At 41.1% G+C, this 19437-nt stretch overlaps 2 protein-coding genes across 5 annotated transcripts in view; one reads left to right on the top strand and one right to left on the bottom strand.

Moving 5' to 3' along the window:
- CCDC146 (coiled-coil domain containing 146) overlaps nt 1–945 on the bottom strand; it is a 70664-nt gene extending 69719 nt beyond the window's left edge. Inside the window, exon 1 of one of the 4 annotated variants that reach the window (XM_017811435.1) lies at nt 889–945. The gene's annotated coding sequence lies outside the window, so the exon portion shown is untranslated. The other 3 variants (XM_017811433.1, XM_017811434.1, XM_017811436.1) reach the window with 3 other exon arrangements.
- Nucleotides 946–1040: 95 nt separating this feature from the next.
- Nucleotides 1041–19437, top strand: part of FAM185A (family with sequence similarity 185 member A) — a 40923-nt gene continuing 22526 nt past the window's right edge. Inside the window, exons 1-4 of the mRNA XM_017811385.1 lie at nt 1041–1419; nt 8608–8717; nt 12205–12297; nt 16803–16941. Coding sequence (XP_017666874.1) covers nt 1041–1419; nt 8608–8717; nt 12205–12297; nt 16803–16941 — 721 coding nt within the window. The remainder of the gene's footprint in view (nt 1420–8607; nt 8718–12204; nt 12298–16802; nt 16942–19437) is intronic.

Below are 19437 nucleotides of genomic sequence, written 5' to 3'. Positions count from 1 at the left end.
ATTCTCTCATGGCCCGTCTGTACAGAGGTCAGGAAAATATTTATCTGCCTTGCTTTAGAACTGCTAAAAAGCAATCACAATAAATAGTACATTAATCAAAACTTACTGACAGAGAGTGATTCTGGAGCTTCGCACTACCACCTTGGGAAAAAAGAACCCCTGGTTTTCCAGCAGAGCTGCCAAACTGCTTCTTCACCCTCTGACCGAGCATATTTTAACACAGCTAGCCTCTCTGCCAGGCTGCGACATAGAGCCCTGCCGCCTCCCCCTCTCCCATCCCTCTCATCCTGCCTCCTCCTCGCCGCTGTCAAATCCCGCGGCGCAGAGGCTGCCGAGCCATGGAGCCGAGAGGGCTGAAACCCAACCACCACGGTTCTCCCACTGGAAACCAACGCTTGGCAGCGCCACTTCCAGCCTGAGGCACCGTGGAGAAGGCCCTCACGCCCCGGGATACCTCGTGTCCTCACGCACGGCACAGGGCACCGCCCCGGGCCCCGCGCCGGGGGTCGCACTCAGGAACTCCTCAAACAGGGCTGAGGCGCCGCCGCTGGATTCGCTTCTCGCCTCAACGTCGGAGCGGTGGCTTTCCTTCTCCCGGCCCCGGCCCCGATCCCAATCTCGGTCCGGCTCCGGCCCCCCGGGGCCCCCCGGGGCCCTCCGGCCAGAGCGGCGTCCCCGTCGCTATGGCAACCGGGCCACATCCTCCCGCCCGCCCCCGCTCTTGATTGGCTCCGGCGTCCTTCCCCGCCTCCCAATCGCAGCAGACTCACGGCGATGCCCCGCCCTCCCCGTTCGCCGATAGGCCCGCGGGCTCGGTCGTGGTTCTTCCCGCGCGCTGCAGAACTACAGCTCCCAGCAGCCCCCGCGGCGCGGCCGTGGCCTGTTTACCGTCCGCGCCGGGGCCGCTCCCCGCGTGCAGCCGCGTCACGTGTTCGGGCGGGGGTCACGGCCGTTCCCGGGGAGCGGCTCCGTCCTGTCCGTCCCGGGCGCTCCGCGCGCTCCTACCGCGGCTCCCGGCGGCTCCTGCCCCGCCGGCGGCAATGAGGGCGCTTGCCCCGCGCTGGGCGGCTCTGGCCGTGCGGGCGGCGGGCGGGCGGTGGGCGCCGCCCGTCCCCCCGCGCCGCGGGCGTAGCGGCCCCGGCCCGCCCGCGCCGCGGGAGTGGGCGCTGCCCGTGAGCCCGCGGGGGCGGCTGCGGGTGCGGCTGCCGTGCCAGGTGAGCGTCCGCCCGCTGGACCCGCAGCGCTGGCCGGGCGCGGACCGTGTGCTGGTGGCCGTGAGCGGCGGGAGCCCCGCGCCCCGCGGGCGGGAGCGGGAGCCCGTGCGGGTGGAGCACGACGAGGCACTGGGGCAGGTGGCGATCGTGGCGGACGGCGTGGACAGCAAGGCCGCCGTGGAGGTGCGGACGCCGGTGAAGTTCGGTGGGTGCGCAGGAGCCCCCGGGTGGGGTTCTCGCCGGGAGTTGTGCGGGCGCTGCTGCGGCTGGGAGCCGGTGTGCGGGCATGGCATCGTGCCCCCGCGAATTAGGGCGTTAAGAACGCCCCGGGTTTTCTGTTTCTTGACTCCGTGGGTGTTTGGATATATGTTTTGGTTGTTTTCGATTTGCGGACCTCTTTGTCAGCAGTAGTTAGCGCTGAAGCTCCCGCTGGTGAGTGGTAGTTTACAGCACACTGTTTTTGCTCTGGCACCTGCTGCTCCAGAAAAGGCGTAACCTCGGCTCGGAGGCAGCATCCTCAGCATGTGCTGTGCACGCCTGCATTCCAAGGGCTGTTCCCGTTAATTTCCTATGGATTTGTGCAAGTAGAAGTGCTCAGAGCTAAACCAGAGCTCTGCAGATTGTGCCCATACCTGTTAGAAGTCAGATTTAATCCTATTTAATCTATGGTGCCTTTGTAACTCTAAGATACAATAACGTTGCAGTTATTTGCTCACCATCAGCACAACTTTTTATTTTTAATAAATAATGAACTCATAACCCAAAATGTATTTTAGGCAAAACAGGTGCCAAAAAAACCCCTCAAACAAACAAAATGCCCCACTTGAGTTACAAAGTTTAAAGCAGTCATCAGATTGCAAACTCTGTGTCATCTGTGACTCTTGCAGAACATGATACAGCAAAGACATATGGCACCTTTTATCTTATCTTGCCTTTTCCCCCTTGTATTTTAGGGAAAATTCTGCAATGTGCTTTTTTTCCCTTGTTTTCTTTTAGAAGGACCTGAGCTGTATATAATTCAAACTGGAGAAGTGCCATGGGTTTGACATAACATCATTCTCACATTTTCCAGCCATAGTCATTCCTATAACTTACTTTTTTTAACACTGTAACTGAAGGGGTGTTTCTTAAATATGTTTATTGAAACATATGGTCTGTTTTGTTTCCTAGCAACTAATATGGACAGAGATGTTTTGTAAATAAAATCAGGGGCATCTCACCCTTCCTACCCTCAGTGTGTTAGAATGGCTGTACTGATTTGCACCACAAGTCCAGCTGCCCACTGTCCTTTCTCTGGTAGCAGTCAGAAACAGATGCTCAGGGAAGAGTAAGAGCAGAACAAACATAAATGATATTTCATCTGAATGTTCTCTTAGCTGTCAGTTGTTTTCATCAAAGGATTTTCAGAGCCTGATACAGCTCAGCCCCTCAATGGATCTCTCTTCCGGGTGTCCCTGCACACATGTAAACAGTTTCAGAGTGAAAACTTCCTGGTAAACTCTCTGCTTCTTGCCACAGTCCCACAATTCAATTTCCTGCTATTTTATCATTTTAGTAGGTGGTATTCCAAGGTCTTTCTGCAGTTCATCAGTGAGTTTTTAACTAGTCTCAATAATTTGGTGTTACTGATAAAATTTTTCAACCTTGCTATTTGTGCTAATTTCCAAATTGTTGTAGTGTTGAAGGTGGTGGATAGCTTATAGCTGAAAGACAGTATAGAACTAAGGATATTGTTAAAGATACCTGAAAATCCAAGTTCATTCTCTTAAAGAGATCAGCTGTTACCTCTATATTCATTGACTCTGTCACTGAACAGGACTCTCATCTGCAAGGACTTGTAGTTTTGACTCTTCACTAATAATTTTCATTTACAATCTTAGTTTGTTTTTTTCCCCCCTTTTCATCCTCTGCTTGGCAAATGCAAAGATTGCTTTGTCTTGTTTGTAGTACATTCATAGAGTCCATCCCAGAATTACTGAGAATCAAACAAACCTTCAATTCTCTGGTACCAGGTGTGTCTGCCCACTGTAGCTGTTGATCATTTAATATTTCAGTTTCTCCAGGATCTCTGAGTGACTATTATGAGTCAATTCTCTCCTGGGAAATAGAATTCATTGTGTTAATATCTGGAGAATCTCAGGCTTCATAAAGAGTTTCAATGTGAGAAACCTTCCTAAAGGTCTCAATAATGAATCCTAATTGATGGAAAAAAATAATTTAGCTTTTGTCCTGTCTTTGAGGACAATAATTTAGCTTTTGTCCTGTCTTACTATATTCTGAATGCCAGCCAACACTGCAGGCCATCTTATGGTCTTGAAACGGTTTTTCTTAATTTGTAGGTTTCTAAGCTGTTCCACTTGGGTTTGTGGTAAGCTCCTGCAGTTCGGGTTCCGTGGACAGTCTGTGGATTATAGTGCCCTTCCATGAGTTGCTGTCTGTCACCCCATAATTAGCATGATATTAGTATTGTCTATTCGTGCTGTTATCCAAGCATATCTGGGGATATCTGTCTTAAAATGTAAAGTTGTTTTTTTTTTTACTCAGTGAAGTAGAATTGCTGCTTGCCAGTGAGGTTCTACTATGAGTCCTTTCACCTCTAACTTGTGCTTGAGTTGCTCTTCTTGTTTATTTAGAAAAGAATTATCCATTAAATATCATTGCATAAGCAAAAGATCTTATCCCTTGTAAAAACACATCTCAAACCAGAAAGGAACTGTTGTTGCTCTGCCAAGACTTTGGCTTTTCTCTGGCCTGTCTTGAATGTGTGAGGAGGATGTTAACTCTGCTCTGCTTGGACCTTTTTGTCTGAACTCTTTTTGTCACTTACCTGTAAGAAGCTGAGAAGTTGATATGAATGTCTTTACAGTGTTCTAGCTTCTTTCTTCATTTTGGAATTTAAGGCATTTCATAACAGCTTTCGCAATTTAGGCTGGAGCTTATCCAGGAAGCTCTAAGTCATCTAAAACTCCTGTCGTAGTTAGAGAGCCCTAAAATCCAATTCCCGAGTCCAAGCCCCCCTCCCACATCTCACCCCAGTGTGAGATGGGTTTTCCAGACACAACACAAGACTCAATATGGGGGGAAAGGGTATTATATTACAATCACTATACAAATAAATATAATTATATATACAATCTTAACTATCTCTCCTATGATAAATCAATATTTACAATGGATCAGATCTATTCTCCCTCCAATAGAAGTCCAGAAGGGGAAAGGAAAGATCCTTTCCACTCTCGGGGCAACAGCCTCTCTTCTTCCATGCAGCAGCTGTAACTGGATCTCCTTCCAGTACACACAAGGGGGGTCTCCTCTACCCCTCTCAGCCCTTCGACTCCAAACAAAAGTCTCACCCGTGGACTGCCAGCAGGGACAAAACTCGCTTCACCACGGGCATATCACAAAGTGCAGGGGCATCTTCGTGAAAGTCCCTTCCTCAGGGGATTTACCTCTGAGTCAGAACATCTTGGGCAGCTTTCAGTTGAAAGTCTTTGCCTCAAGAGTTCTACCAGAGCTCCTGTGCTCTGTCTCAACTGCCAGCTTGGCAGCAGCAGTGGGGGGAGCAAGGTCACCCCCTCCTCATTCCATCTGGCCATCCTGGTCGAGCTCCGGGACATCTTTGAGCTTCTCAGCTCCTCTGTCTCTGGTGCTGCTGTACTCCAAGACTCCTCTCAAATAGGAGTCCATCTCCTCCTCCTCTCTAGGAGGTCTCAGAGGGGTTTGGGGAGTTTGTTTCAGTTCTTACCCCAAACTCTCTCTCTCTGTAGAGCTTAGTCCTGCTCTGTTGCTGGCTCTCTCTCCTTGCAGGAGTTCTCTCTGCGTTGCTGCATGCCATCTCTGCTGCATCTCCTTATCTCTTGGCTTTCAGCCATAGCCTCTGTTCACTGCTGTCTCTGCCGCTGCTCCTGCTGCCCACTCACAGTGGAGAAAAACTCCCAGCTTTCCAGCTACAGATACTTGGCCCAGTCTAACACTGTTCCAAGTTCCTGCAGCCCCCCAGCTGGGGCTGAGGGGGGGCCTAGCCCCCAACAGGGCTCTGGACCCCTCTCCTTGTGGCTTCAGAATGTGGCCACCTTTCCCCTCCAAGAACTACCTCCTCCTTCTTTTCCAGTCTGGTTGTGATATGTTTATATTTGGCAGGAGCGCTGATTGGCTCAACTCCAAGGGACACCACCCCCTCGGGGGTTACCATTTCTTTAACTCCAGGGGGAAAACTTTTTTTCCCCCACCACAGCTCCTTAGAGCCTGGAGAGCATGTGTGGAAGATGCTAGATGCTCAACTTAAGTATGAATTTTAAACCAAAGGCAACTTGCAAGCAGTTTAGTAGGGCAAATACTAACAGATCCTCTATTTCTGTTTTAGTGTCTAGTTTTAAGCACTGTATAGTATTTCAATATCATATGTGATCTGATAATCCTCTGATTCGTTTAACCTTCATAGGTTTTAGATGTCAATGAATTCCTCTCTAATCTAGTTTATTTGTTTTCCTTCAGGCCTCGTATATATGTTATCTGTTTATTCCAGGAACAGTGTAGACGCATAGCTCTAGTTTTGGAGCACATAGTGAGAACCCTGTGTCTTGGCATATTGAACTGCATGTGCTAATTAAACCTAAAGAACTTTGATTTCTTGTTAATGTACGTTGGCTGAGTACTCAGAAGTAAACTCAACTGAGGTCTTGTATAACCATAATTTGAGATTATTCTAGTAGTCTAGGGCTGCTGAGTCACTTGAAAATAATTTTTCAGTCTATTTCAAAAATTATAGCTTTCTATGTATTCTTTGAGGTTTGTGTGGCTAAAGTTGGCTTCAGTCCTTGTCTTTGCTAAGGAGGAATCAAACTGGCTATTTCTGCAGTTTTTGCACTGAAACAGATTGTATCCTGTTCCTTCTTGTTAAAATTTCACTGGCAATATTACTGAGCTTTTAGCCTGCTTCTTTTTGGAGATGTCTATCCCTTCTTGAGGAAGTCTGTGAGACAGGAGGACTCAATTCCTTGTCCACTAATTTTTGCTATATCAAGGCTAGCAAAGTACTGTGACTCTGCAGAGGATCAAAGTATATTTTCAGAAATCCCTGGTGTTTCTTAACAGCACGCTCATGAATTTCCAGACTTCTGTGTCTTCTTTTAGCACCCATGTTTGATGCAGCCAGGATTACACTACTAACTCACCTTTCAAATTATGGCCATAATATGTGCTACAGGATCAGAAGTTTAATAAAAACTTATTCTTGTAAAAGTCTAAGTAAGTTTGTATCATGGCTAAACTGACTGCTCCTAAGCCTTTTCCTTTTTGACAGAACCAATAAGGCCAAGAGAGTATTGAGCTGATTGAATTCAAAGATTTGCACAAGCAAACAGGCTTTTGGGAGTCCCTTCTCAGGAAGCAAAATAACAGAAGTCTTGGATGTAGATCTTCTGAAGAACTGCGCAGTTCTCCAGTGGGGAAATCGAGCAGTTTTGGGCAAGACAGCTTGTATTTCAAAAATAACATTGCTTTCTTTTTGAACTCTCCAGGTTTTTGCTGTGCTGTTTCAAATGTAGATATTTGGAGAGTGCTTCTGTTTGTGTCTCTCTGGGAACTGTGTTTAAACAATCCAACTGTTCCCTGAGAAGTAAAACCTTATGTAAAAGTTTTGGCTAACCTTCAGAACCTGTGGATCAGCATTGATCAAATTGAAATAGCTCAGATATCACTCAGATATTTTTAGTCTAGTGAAATTGTTTAGGCTTTACCAACATAAAACCTTGTAGAGGTGGCCCTTGAGCCTCTAATGGTAGTCAGCAGTCCACTTGGCCTGGTTTTGTGCTTTTACATGCCTCAAAGTGTATCATAGAGTTTACTTACAGAAATGTAGTTTGACTACAGTCTTGGTCACAGTATCTTTTTCTCAGAAGTCTTCTGTGAAGAGATTAAGAAAATAGTATCTGCAAATAAAGTAACATTCTGGGAATTATCCAGTCCACCTCTTGTAGCCTTCTTTCTTAGGGAATTGTTACTTGTGAACACAGTCTACATCCTTCACTAAATTTAACCTCTTTGCTTACTGGGGCAATAAGGTAACACACTTGCAGCGAAGATGTTATGTGTTTTAGCTCTCTCCCTTGGGTTCTCCTGGTTTGTCAGGTGGCAGAACTTTCATTTCTTGTTAATTGGAGCTCCCAGTCTCTCAGCTTCACAATCTTCAAGCTTACTGTCAGCATGATTCCAGCACCTGTCCTGAGTAGTGGTGTGACAGTATTGATCTTCAGGCTCTGCTGGGTCACAGGTCTGACTTGGCAATCTCACTGGGGCAAAGCTGGTTATGCGTACTCTGATTCTTCTTTTGATATTGCTGGTCACCTTAGTGGGCAGTGGAGGTGAAGGAAAGACTTTCACATGTGCTTAAGTGAAGGTTTCTTTTCTTAAGAGAGTAGTGGGGCTCACTCTCTCTCTTAGTCTTTCAGTTACGTATCTTGCAGCAAACACTTCTGAATCCTGTTTTCTTTTTCTTCTTTCTGCCTTCTATCCTTAGAAGAAGAAAGCCACTTTTTTTTCCACTTCTGCCTTTACCTTTTGCCGGTCTTCATGGTGATCATTAATATAAATTATTATCAATATAGTCCGAATCTCCAGACCTAACATTGTCAAACTTCTTCGCAGTTCCTTAGTCTTGGGGGTGAGCTCAAGTGGCAAAAAAAATGCTTTTGCTGCTTTATTATCTACAAGACCTAGTGATTTTTCTTTGTGGGAGCATGAACAGTAACAAGGTGAGGTGATTCAGACTAGAGGCAAACATGCCAGGGGAGTAAGTCAGCTTTCCAGAAGGCTGGGGAAGAATGACACATGCAAATGCTTCTATACCTAGTTTTGGGTTTTGCCACTGGCTAGTTGAACAGCACAGGCCTAAGCAAGGCCTATGTGTTTGTGCTGTTGAACCTTATTACTCTATGTGTGATCTCAGGCAACCTGCCAGTCTTCCACCCCAAAAACCCGTGTCAGGGTGCCCAAATGTCTCAGGAGAATTTCTAATTCTCCTGAATTGGAACTGGTGACTAGGGTAGCTGTGAGATGGAGGTGGAGTTGAAAAAGAAAAAAGATAAAACTTCACTAAGGGACCACACCCTGCTGGTTCCTTTCCAGAGGTTATAGTCCCTCTGCTGCCTCAATGTTCTCTCCTGAAGCTGGAGGGCTTGTACCCAGGCTTACTGAACTTTCAGTGTGGATTGTTGATAATGACTAGTCATGCAATTGAAAGTGCATGGTCAAACTTTGCAAGAAGGTTCTAAAGTAAGAAAGAAGCTGCTTTTTTTCCCTACTACATATAGTTACTATATAAAGTGATCAAACACTGTGTTAAAGAGATCTGACTTTCCTCGTTCTGTTGCTAATAAAGCTCTTTTAATTCTAGATTTGGATATCAAAACATCAGGGACTGGCTGTGTGAAGATTCAGAAAATAGAATGTGATAACTGCAAAATAGAAACGGAGAAGGGGACTAGTGTCTTGCAGTCAATAAAGGTACAGAGAACCCTCCCACTCTCAGACAGTGTTTGAAAGGGGATTGTGTAGTGGAATATAGTATAAAAATCTAAATACCAGTTTTGGAGCTGAGAAGTACTTTGATATTTTTCCTTGTAACACTCATAGTATTGCTGTGTGTGTAGCACCTCACCTTTAGTTATTGCATACAATTATGACACAAAGTCCATGTATGTGTGATAGCCGAAGACAGCACAGTGACAGTAATAAGCCTGATCTCTGTCCACCCCGCCCCTCAAAGAAAAAAGATAGACTGAGGTTTCCTGTCTAGAAGGTTAATAGTTATGCTTGCTCAATCAAGACTTTGCAGCATGCTGCTGCTTTTTTCTGTGGATTTTTTTTTTATAATTGATATATCAGTGCTATTGACAAACCCTTTAGTGTAATTTTTAATCAGAAGTTACACTTTATGTATCTAAAATACCTGACTGAAATATATCTGATACTGTATATATCAGAATCATGACCTTGTTGTTCTTCAAGGTTAAGACTTCAGTGTTGCTGACATAAGCTTTTGTAAAACTAATCACAGTTTACCTGACTTAGGTGCTACTTGGAATCAAATTGACTTGAAGATTTGGAATTTTACCTGCAGGAATTGCTATAAATTCAAAAGAAGGACATTTCAAATATGGCAATTTCGAAGTTTAAGTTTGGGGGTTTTTTTGAGATAGGAAAAATCAACATTTTTCTCTACTGTGGTAAGAGATGATTTTATAACACACATGGGGGAAACTGAACCTAGGTGGAGATTTAATATACAACAGAGCTGGGTTTACTCCACCTTCAGTGAACTACAGACAACCCGTATCTTTCAGATTCTGTGTAATTGGCCATATTAATCATGTGAAGGTAACGAAATCTAACAAAAAGTTAACAACTATGTGTTGCCTGTCTAAAGATTTGGTTAAAAATTGCTCTGTACAATAATGACAATAGCAGTGCATGAGAAACTACATAATATGAGAAAACAAGGTGGTTTTAACCAGCAATAATAACAGTAATCACAGCCTGCCGGCATATCAAGAAGTTTTCACGATGTCATGGAAAAAGTGGATATTGAGGAAAGACTGCTAACTAATATCCTGGGAATCTTGTCTCAAATACAGTCTGAGATGTGAAAAATCTTGAATTTTAAAAAATTGAGTCAGCTCTGTTTTTCTTGAGACTTCAAGTAACAGTGAAACAATATTCTGTAATGAACTGAAAAGAAGGCTGCAAAGTCACCAGTTTGAAGCTTTTGTGACCGGCTCCTCCATGGTCTCCCTATAGTTTAGATGAGCTTAGTGTTGCTTTTTTCTTCTGTCAGCTTTGAGCCTTGCTTGATTTGCAAAACTGCAAATGTAAAAATTGATTCTTCCTCTGTGTGTGTGCTCCTCTGTTTCCACTGATTTGGTGGCCACAGGAAGCTTCTTCGCTCCCTTAAGCCTCAGGTGAAAGGAAGGACTCTATCCCAGAAGGCTTCTAGAATTTTAAATTATCAAGAAAGAATGACAGATTTCAACTGAAATTCTTTTTAAAACAAAGGTTTGTTAAATTATGAGACTTTGGGGTTTTTTTAACCTAAGTATTCTTTTGGGTTGTGAGTGGTGATCTCTTGTCTTTGTTCTGGTTACTGTGATGACTTTAACAAACAGTACTAGAGAAGATATGTTGCCACTCTTGGGTTTTATTGACTCTGAAGTAGCAAGATGAAGGGTTTGAATTAAAATTGCAACCACACAGGTATTTGCAAGAGTAAACAGTTGTTCAGTTACAGTATCTCTTAGCCATACAGCCAGGCTTTAGTCTCATCTTGTTTTTAAGAAGTACTGTAGTTCTAGTAAAGGGATTGCAACTCATTTTTTCTACTATAGCTTCAGGAATTATACTTTGTATTGTCAGTGAGGCAGAATCATTAGTAAGAAACAGAAGTATTAACCTTCATGATTTTTCCAAAACTACTAAAAACCTTATGGACTAGATACTGTAGTGGAGCACAAGACCTGATTCTCCTTTAGGGAATGTGCTTTACGGAGCAAACTGAAGTGACAGTGCCCTCTCCTGGATGGATTAAAACTGTTTAGTATTGCTTCGCTGTCATACTGTTCACAAACCTCATTGACTAACAAAGCAGGAGACCCTTTCTTCACAGTAGAGAGCAAAAGATCACTGATCAATGATTGACTTCAAATAAAAAAATCTGGTCATGTGGGGATCACTCAAGAGCACCAGCAAACATCACAACTGCTAATTCTCTTGTCATTGCTACAGACTGCAAGAAGTTGTTCGTATAACTTGTACCTTAAAAGTCATGCTGATTTTTGGTATACTCTATGATGTCTTTACAAAAGACCTAGAGATTTCATATCTACTTTCCTTTATCGTGGATGCTAATGCTTCAACAGAAAAGATGAGTATTCTGTATGATGTTTTTTAACAAATTTTGTCTGGCAATTTTGGTGTAGTAGGCATTACTCAGCCAATGAGATTTGTTGAGGGTTGCTTTATTGAGATTTTTTTCAGTGGTGCGGGTTTTTCTTATTTTTTAATTGGCTACAATCCAGTTCACCTATCCCTTCCAAGTCTCTAGGACAGCAGTAATTCCAAAATACAGTTATGAGATCTAGGTCTTCTTCAGAGTATGAATTATTGACAAATTCTTTATTGAGAAAGTGGTACTGCTTCTTTTTAATTTTTTTCTCCTGCTTCTTATCTTATCCTGCTTCTTAAGTCCATCAGCTTAGCAGTGACAAAGAGACCAGAGAGACCCTTTAATTCTGTTGCCATGTTCAGCAATTACCTCTGACTCTGTGACTGTGCTATTGATGACAAGAGTTTCCAGGCGTCTCACACATCTTCAGTGGAAGGCACTGAGTTCCCTCTTTCTTCCCCTGTTCCTTCGTTCAACATATAGTGAGAGAGTGTTTTTCTAGTTAAAACAAAAATGGTGACAAAAAACCAACAACAAAAAACCCAACTACAATCACTGACCTGTATGGAAAATTAAGGGGAAAGGTGACTTGTTTTGAGTTTGACTCCACTGGAAAAATAGAGAGCATGTAGTGACAGGACAAGGGGGAATGGCCTCAAACTGAAAAAGAGTAGGTTTAGATTAGATATTAGAAAAGAATTCTTTACTGTGAGGGTGGTGAGACACCAGAACAGGTTGCCCAGAGAAGCTGTGGATGCTCCATCCCTGGAAGTGTTCAAGGTCGGGTTGGATGGGGCTTTGAGCAACCTGGTCCAGTGGAAGGTGTCCCTGCCCACAGCAGGGGGGTTGGAAGGAGCTGATCTTAAAGTTCCATCCAACCCAAACCATTCTATGAAATAAACAGCACATTTGGCAATCACTTGAGAAGAAACCTTCACAGTAAAATGGGAATTTGTCATCTAAGGTGGTTAATGTGGTACAACTTGAAAAACAAGAACTTGTTTTTTAATTATGGTTATTCTAAGTGATGACTTTTTTTTAAACCTTTTTCAGAGCCATAAAATTGATATACGGACAAATGGTGGCAAAGTCATTGGTCTTGGAACGCTTTATGGAAATACAGATATTTGTGCAACAGAGAAGGGGGTAAGTAGGAAGTAAAATGCTCTTCAATGGCTTATTCAGTTTGTCTCTTACAAAATTACTGAATTTGAGGAACATGCTAAAGAATATTTAATGATCCTCGCTGGTTTGTCATTTCACTATTTCTTACATTTTTCTGTTAAATTATCTTATGCTTGATTTGGATAAATAAACAGGCTCCACAGACAGTACAGGAATAAGCATGTGATCATTCCCTCAGCACAGAGGTTGTGCTGGCTGATACAACCCATCAGCTTTAATTATTTAGACCTTCACAACACTCCTTGGGTGATATCCGGGCACTTGGATTCTGCAGTAGGCCCAGGAGTTTATTTTAGTGTCTCATGAATAGTGGCTTGATATTTGTACATGCTGTACACTTCCAGCATTATATGGTGGTAAGAATGGAAGAGTAGAAGGTTTTGCAGGTTTCTTTACATCTGAGGAAATATAATCACATCTTGCTATGAGATGAAATGTGAAGAATCACAAACAGAAAAGTTTTGTAGAGAAGTAGCTTGCTTTTTCTCAGTAGGTGGCAGTATGAGACAAAACACAAGCTACTGTAATCTGGTTTTGTTTCTTGACATAAGTAGTCCATTCTCCTTTATTTAAAATAATATAGAGCTAAACTCCCTTACATAATAGTACAGTTCTCTCACCCAGTGTTGTTTTCAGGCTCAACTCGAATATTTAGGTATCATAATGTCCATGCAACTGATTGCATTAGGAATCACTAGATCTGAAGCATTGCTGCATGAACGTGCAGAGCTGAGCCCAGTCTGGAAGCAGTTTGGATGTGTGGTCTGTCAGAATCAACAGGTATCCTTTAACAGTACTGGGAAGAATCCAGAAGAGTGTGGGTAACTCTGTCTTGCCAAGGATACATTTGAGACCAACCCGTTAAATTCTAGACATCCCAAATCATCTCTGTGAAGTGCCATTTGGCATTGTTGTACACCTTGTACCTTGGGTTCTGAGATCATATTCTCACTTACACAGAGCCAGCTGTGAGCTGTTCTTAATGTCCTGCTGTAAACTAAGCAACTTGCCATTGGATTTTCCAGAAACCGTCAATGCTAAATTATTTGTGTTTCCTTGTAGCGGGTGATAGACTGTCTTTTATGTAATTAATATAATAATTAAATTTGTATCTATGTGAAAATATAATTCATGAAGTTGTTTTTCTCTGAGCCTTTAAATACTTTAAAAAAATTTAACTCTTTTCGGACTCATTGCCCTTCTGAAACAATGAAACAAACTTCATACAAATTAAGTTGAAGTGTTTCTTTGTGTTCAAAAGTGTTTCTTTGTGATCATTACAGACTGCAGTATTTCTGTAGTCTGTAATATTGCTAGAAGTCGCTCTTAGGGTTGTAAAGTTGTGGTAACTTGAGTGGAGTAAGGCATTTTAACAGGAATTCATAGTTATGGAACAATACTTCAGCTTATGTTATTGAACTCACTAACAAACTTTGTAGTTAGGAAGGACTGAGATTTCTTTTCTCAATTGCCCACTTCTGTTAATAATCAGTCAGTGTTGTGTCTCCTGTGTGTGTTTGCATGAGATGTTTCCTCCATCAGTTGCAGTCATCACTATGTAGTTATGGCTCTGTTTCCAGCCCCCTCCTGGAGGTGTACAGAGGAGAATGTGGTAAAAGGCACTAAACACGTGAGAAACTGAGAATATTTTTGAGGGGGAAGTTGGAGAATACCCTAGTAAGATGTTTGAGCAAGGATAGCACAAAAAGGAGGGCCAAGAACAGGAATATGTGGGGAAAGAGCTGTATATGTCTTATTTAAACATAGCAGGATGCTAGTTTTCATCTAGAAAATGTGTTCAGGTGCAAAAGCATTCTCAGTCTGATTTACAAAGATAGACTGACCCTTTTTCTTTAAAGGGTAAGAAACTAGGTGGGTCCCTTCCAACTCAGAATATCCTGTGATAATAAGGGGAGAAATGTTAACCTGAGCATATGGTCAGTCTCAGTAACTGCAGCCCTCAAGGCTCTACTCTGAAGGGGAGGAATTTCTCCAGAAAACCTGATGGTTCAGTGGACAAAAATAATCAAATTTGTTTGACTGGGGAGTCATTAGCTAATCTGTGCCACGGGGGCTTTTCTGTAACATTTATTTAGCAGTGCTGGACATCTGTGTTCTGCTAAAAATCCACAAGAGTTAAAGAATTTGAGACTGAAAATATATTTTTTCTCAGTAAAAAGCAATCCTATTTTTTTCCACACTTTCCCTATCAAAAAATGCTTTTTTAGTCTTATACTTGATCAGTCTGACTTACCTCTTCCCTCACCTCCCTTCAGCTTTGTGTTATTCTGAAACAAATGCTCGTGGTATTAGTAATTTTTTGTTTTATTGTTTATTGTAACTTTTTATCTGGAGTCAAAACAACTCTTTATTACTGTACATTTTTAAGAAAGATAGTTAAGACTGGTAAATAAGATGTGTTGGTATGTGAGATTGTTTATATTAAAGCACTTAAATTTTAAATAAGATGATTTATCTTAATAGAGTCAAAACTTGCATTCTGTAGTAACAGATGTAGCTTTTTGAAGTTTCCTTTACCTGTTTGGGAATGCCACAAGGCAGACAGTTTGTACCCAAACTATGCAGATGTTTTTTTCCTCCCCCTTAGAGTGAGGCACACTTTATTTTTGTTGTGCTGATAGCAATGATGGCCCTGCTAAAATTGGAAATGTTCTTTGCAAGTCATTTAAGTCTCTTTAGAGCCAGTTTAGATCATAGAGACTAAAACGACAGTGGCTTTTCTTTTACTTGTTGCTGTGTCCATGTCACAGCAGGTTTGCACTTTGCTATCCAGGGTGAGGGAATAGTGGAGTAGTCTGGGGGAAAAATACTGAGGACATGTTTAAGGTCTCTGCTTATTAGGGTTTTGTTAGAAGCATTGCAAGATGAAAGGCTGAATTGCTCTCCCTTTCAGTATTGACAAATTATGCCTTAATATAATTGGTTTTGTTTGCTGTTGATGCTGCTTAGAACTACGCTACAGAATCTAAGCAATGCCTGCAGAGATTGTAGATATTGACTGTCAAGTATCTCTAATTCTAGCACAGCATTTTGATTTTCTTAAAGGTTGATATATCTTGATACATTCTTGGAGACCTAATTTGTATTGTAGCATCATGGTACAAGTCTTAAGACAATAGTCCATTCTGTAATCTTATGGTTTAAGGTGTAAAGACAGCATAAAGCTCAGTATGTATGGATTGGTAAGGCCACAGTATAATTTGGCTGTCATAGAGTCCATACTGCACCATCCTCTTCAACTCACTTTTTGGGACACAATATAGCATTGGGTTTGTGCAACACTAGTGACTATTTGTCAGAATACCTCTTGCTTCATCCATAGCTTATAATTTATATAATCTAACACTGGAAGTGACAGCAGACTTATTACTTTATATTAACTTTTTTTCCACAGGGTGGCAATGCTAAAATGACAAGGAGGATTCAAAGATAATTTGAGTAAGCCACAGTTTAATCTAGAAGGCTGTGTATCATTTCATGTAATGAATAAGGATTTTGTGCATTTCACTGAAAGTCTGCGTAAGCAACATAAAACCAAATTGAATAGGGGTAAAGTATGAACTATTGTATGTCTCCATCATAGATCAAATTTAACTGAGAAAGAATAGGCTTAAATTTCATATGGTTGTTGCATAAGCATAGGAATTGTTCTGGTTGTGTTCAAATAGGTTTAGGTTATATCACATGACTTACCGCTATTTTTACATAGATAATCTCATCTGTCACCTTTTATTTCCCAACTCTATAGTGCAACTTTTGAAATTCTATCCTTTCTCTCCATTTCTATTGAAAAGAAGTAGAAATGGAGCTCTTATCCCTAGTTTTTCAAGGCTTTGTATGTCTTGAGGCTTAAGTCCAAGAAAGAAGCCTGAGTAACCAAGGTAATATGAACAATCATGCTGAGAAAAGGAGCAGCTGTGGCTCTTTTGCAAACCTTCACCAAAGCCACATCTACAAAGTTAGCCAGTTAAAAATCTTCATAAATAGCTGTATGTAACAAAGACAGTGGATGCTTCAGTTTGTGGTGACAGAAAACTCATCACCAATGCCCCAAGTATCATAATGCTGTATGAATGTTCAGTCTTCATTATTGAAGTTATCTTTTTCTTACTTTTCAAATAAGTATTTTCATTTTTAAAAATTAAAGCAAGGGGTTTTTTTTATCTGTTTATGACTATTTGGGTTCTTCACCTGTGTAATAGTGATAGATGTGATAACTCACAGGAACGTCATAAAGAATCATTTGTTATTTGGTCAGAGCTCTTGGATGAAAAGGTTTTCTGTTTTGTCTACTGTAGCTTTTAACTGAAAACTTGATTCTATTTGTTCTGTGCCAGCAACTGCCTTCCATTTGTTTTGTGTCTTATATAGTGTTACTTCCCTCTGCCTCTTCAAGCTGTGATGACAAGTTTTCCATTATGTTTATTTAAGTTTATTTCTCTTAGAGTGTGAATATAGAGAAGCTGCAAGGGACAACCATCAACATATCTACTGAAGATGGGCTGCTGAAAACTAAGTATCTCTATGCAGAATCGGCATCTCTCTCTTCAGTAGCTGGTGATATTATGCTGGGAAGTATTCATGGTAAGAAGGAAAATCTGTCACAAATTTAGCTACTTTGAAGGTGTTCATGATGTTCACAGTAACAAATGGACTAATGCAATAGACTATCACTAAATCATAAAGCATATGAACAAAACAATTCTATCTTTATTAAAGACTGAATTGATTTTTTTGCCACCTAGCAGACTGTGTTTATTTTTAAAAACAATTTTATGAGCACACTTGTGAACAGTAAAAAGTGTGTATTGTGGGAAAGAAACATCACATGTATTAAGAACATCAAAATATTTTAAAATTCAGCAGTGAAAATTATACTAAAAGTTGTAAAGAGGCTTCTCTTCCCTCTCCCCATCCTTTATTTTCTTCATAGAAGAATCCAATCGTAGAGCATCTACTAAGAACTATCATAAAAGGTGATAGTAATTAGAAGTTTTTAGCAGAAATAGCCTCTTTGTGTTAGCACTTTATATTATTAATGGAATGGTGACAGTTCCTGTTCTTTAATTGGGGAAGAAGTCTCTAATCCATCCACCCTTTAATGTCTTTCACCTAGAACTGAAACTAACTACAGTCTTTTATTTAAACAGCAGTTGTGGTTCAAATGTCTTGTGGTTTTCTAACTGAACAAAACTTCCACTGAATTCTGACTGTGCTGTAATGTGCTTGTGGTGATTTAACATTGAGTTAAACAAACTGGAGAATGTACAAAGAGTGAAAATTACTCAGCTCAGTCTGAGTTCCAGATTTTCAGCTATAGGCCTCAGAACAATTTGCTTCAATTTCTTAGCAATTTTATGTTGTCATCTCGCTTGAGAAATTCATTTTGTCTCTTCCTTAAAGGAACAACTCCTCTGTCCATTTATAATAAATGTAAGAATGGTTTCTAAACCAGTTAGGTAAAGTTTGTTTTGGTATGCATAGGCAGAAATAAATGGCTTTTTTTTCATGTTGTTATTGTATTTTTCTAGCTTGTAGACTGTATTGGTACACTGTGATCAGTTTGTGAGCATGTTCATCTCTCTGTGAACCTCCAAAAGTTTATTTTTATTTTCTTGGTACAAAAATGAAATCATAACTGCTCTAGCTAGTGACTTGCTTTCGTAGTCATGCTTCATTGTCATTTAGCTGAAGAACCATGTGAAACCAAATAGAATTGTATGCAAATTATACAGGCATTTCTTATGTTAGTTCAGGGCTGGTTTTGTGAGCTCTCTATTAAATGGGTCTGGAACACCTAATGTTACTTTAGCTGTTTCTTTTAAAAACAATTGCACATTAACATTTGCTTGGTAATTCTAGCCAGTTTTCTCAGAAAAACACTTTCTGCAAAACATCATGCTCCTCAATCATGTTTTAATAGTATGAGCAAATGCTTTTAAAGTACACACACAAACACATACTAATTAGTAGACAAGACAAACTCCTATTAAAAATTTCTGGTAGAAAAAAAATTATCACTTCCACTTATAGTTTTTGCTCATCAGGTAGCTCAGTTTTAGTAGTTGTTTTGTTTGTAAAACAGATTATTTCTTGAGCAGCTAAACCCAGAATTTGCCTTTAGCTGACAATATGCTGATAGTTGGCATCAAATCAGCACATCTGTGCACAAAACTAAGCTAGATTTCATTGCCTTTGCTCTGAGAAAATTGAAGTTAGGGCAATACAAACTTTACAAACCTGTCTGAGACAGTTTGTGGTTGAAACTCAGGCTGTACAATTGCAACACTGTCAGTGCTCGGGCTTTCTTAATTGCTCATTTGCATGCTTCATACTTTTATGAAAATGAGTAATGCATTGTTTTGAAGAAATTGGTTTTGAGTAATTTTTGTCAGCTTCTGTAACATGAGATGTCAGGTGCTATTGAGCTTTTGATTTGATGCTTGAAAAAGAAATCTGATTCTGAGAAATTATCTACTTTTAGCGAAGAGACAGTAACACTACAGTGAAACTTCTCTACAAAGGGGCACATAGGAGGAAAAGGAAACCCCTCTTTGCAGCCAACTCTTGGATTGAGTTGCATTAACTATTTTATAATTAAATAGTTTCATCATGACCAGGCTTCGCGAATGAACATTTGGGAAGGGCTCTACCCACACTCGCTACAAGCGCGTTGGTGGCTAAAGAGGCCAATGCAAGATAGACACGTCTGGTTGTAAAAGGCACAGCAGAAAGACTGCTTAGGTGGTATCAACAAGACATGATTCTTCCTGTGTTGTCTTTTCTCCTCAAGAGTGATCCTACGTGCTTTCTGAAAAGAAGCAGCAACACTATAATGTGTCTCTAGACCTCCCGATTGGAGGCCAGAGTAGATGATATTAAATGATGATGATATTAAATAGTTTAAGTTGAAGGAATTTGATATCTAGCCCAAATGAATGCTTGAAGTGTGCTCAATTAGAGCAAACTTGTTCATGGCCTCGTCTGATTGAGCTTTGAGTATTTTCAAGGCCAGAGTTTGCATGACCTTTCTGGGCATCATGTTCCGGTTCTGAATTATTCTTCTGGTATCGAAAAAAC

This window comes from Lepidothrix coronata, unplaced genomic scaffold, assembly GCF_001604755.1.
Source record: "Lepidothrix coronata isolate B3197 unplaced genomic scaffold, Lepidothrix_coronata-1.0 Scaffold32, whole genome shotgun sequence".
NCBI lineage: Eukaryota > Metazoa > Chordata > Aves > Passeriformes > Pipridae > Lepidothrix > Lepidothrix coronata.
This window is presented reverse-complemented; position numbering and strand designations above follow the sequence as displayed.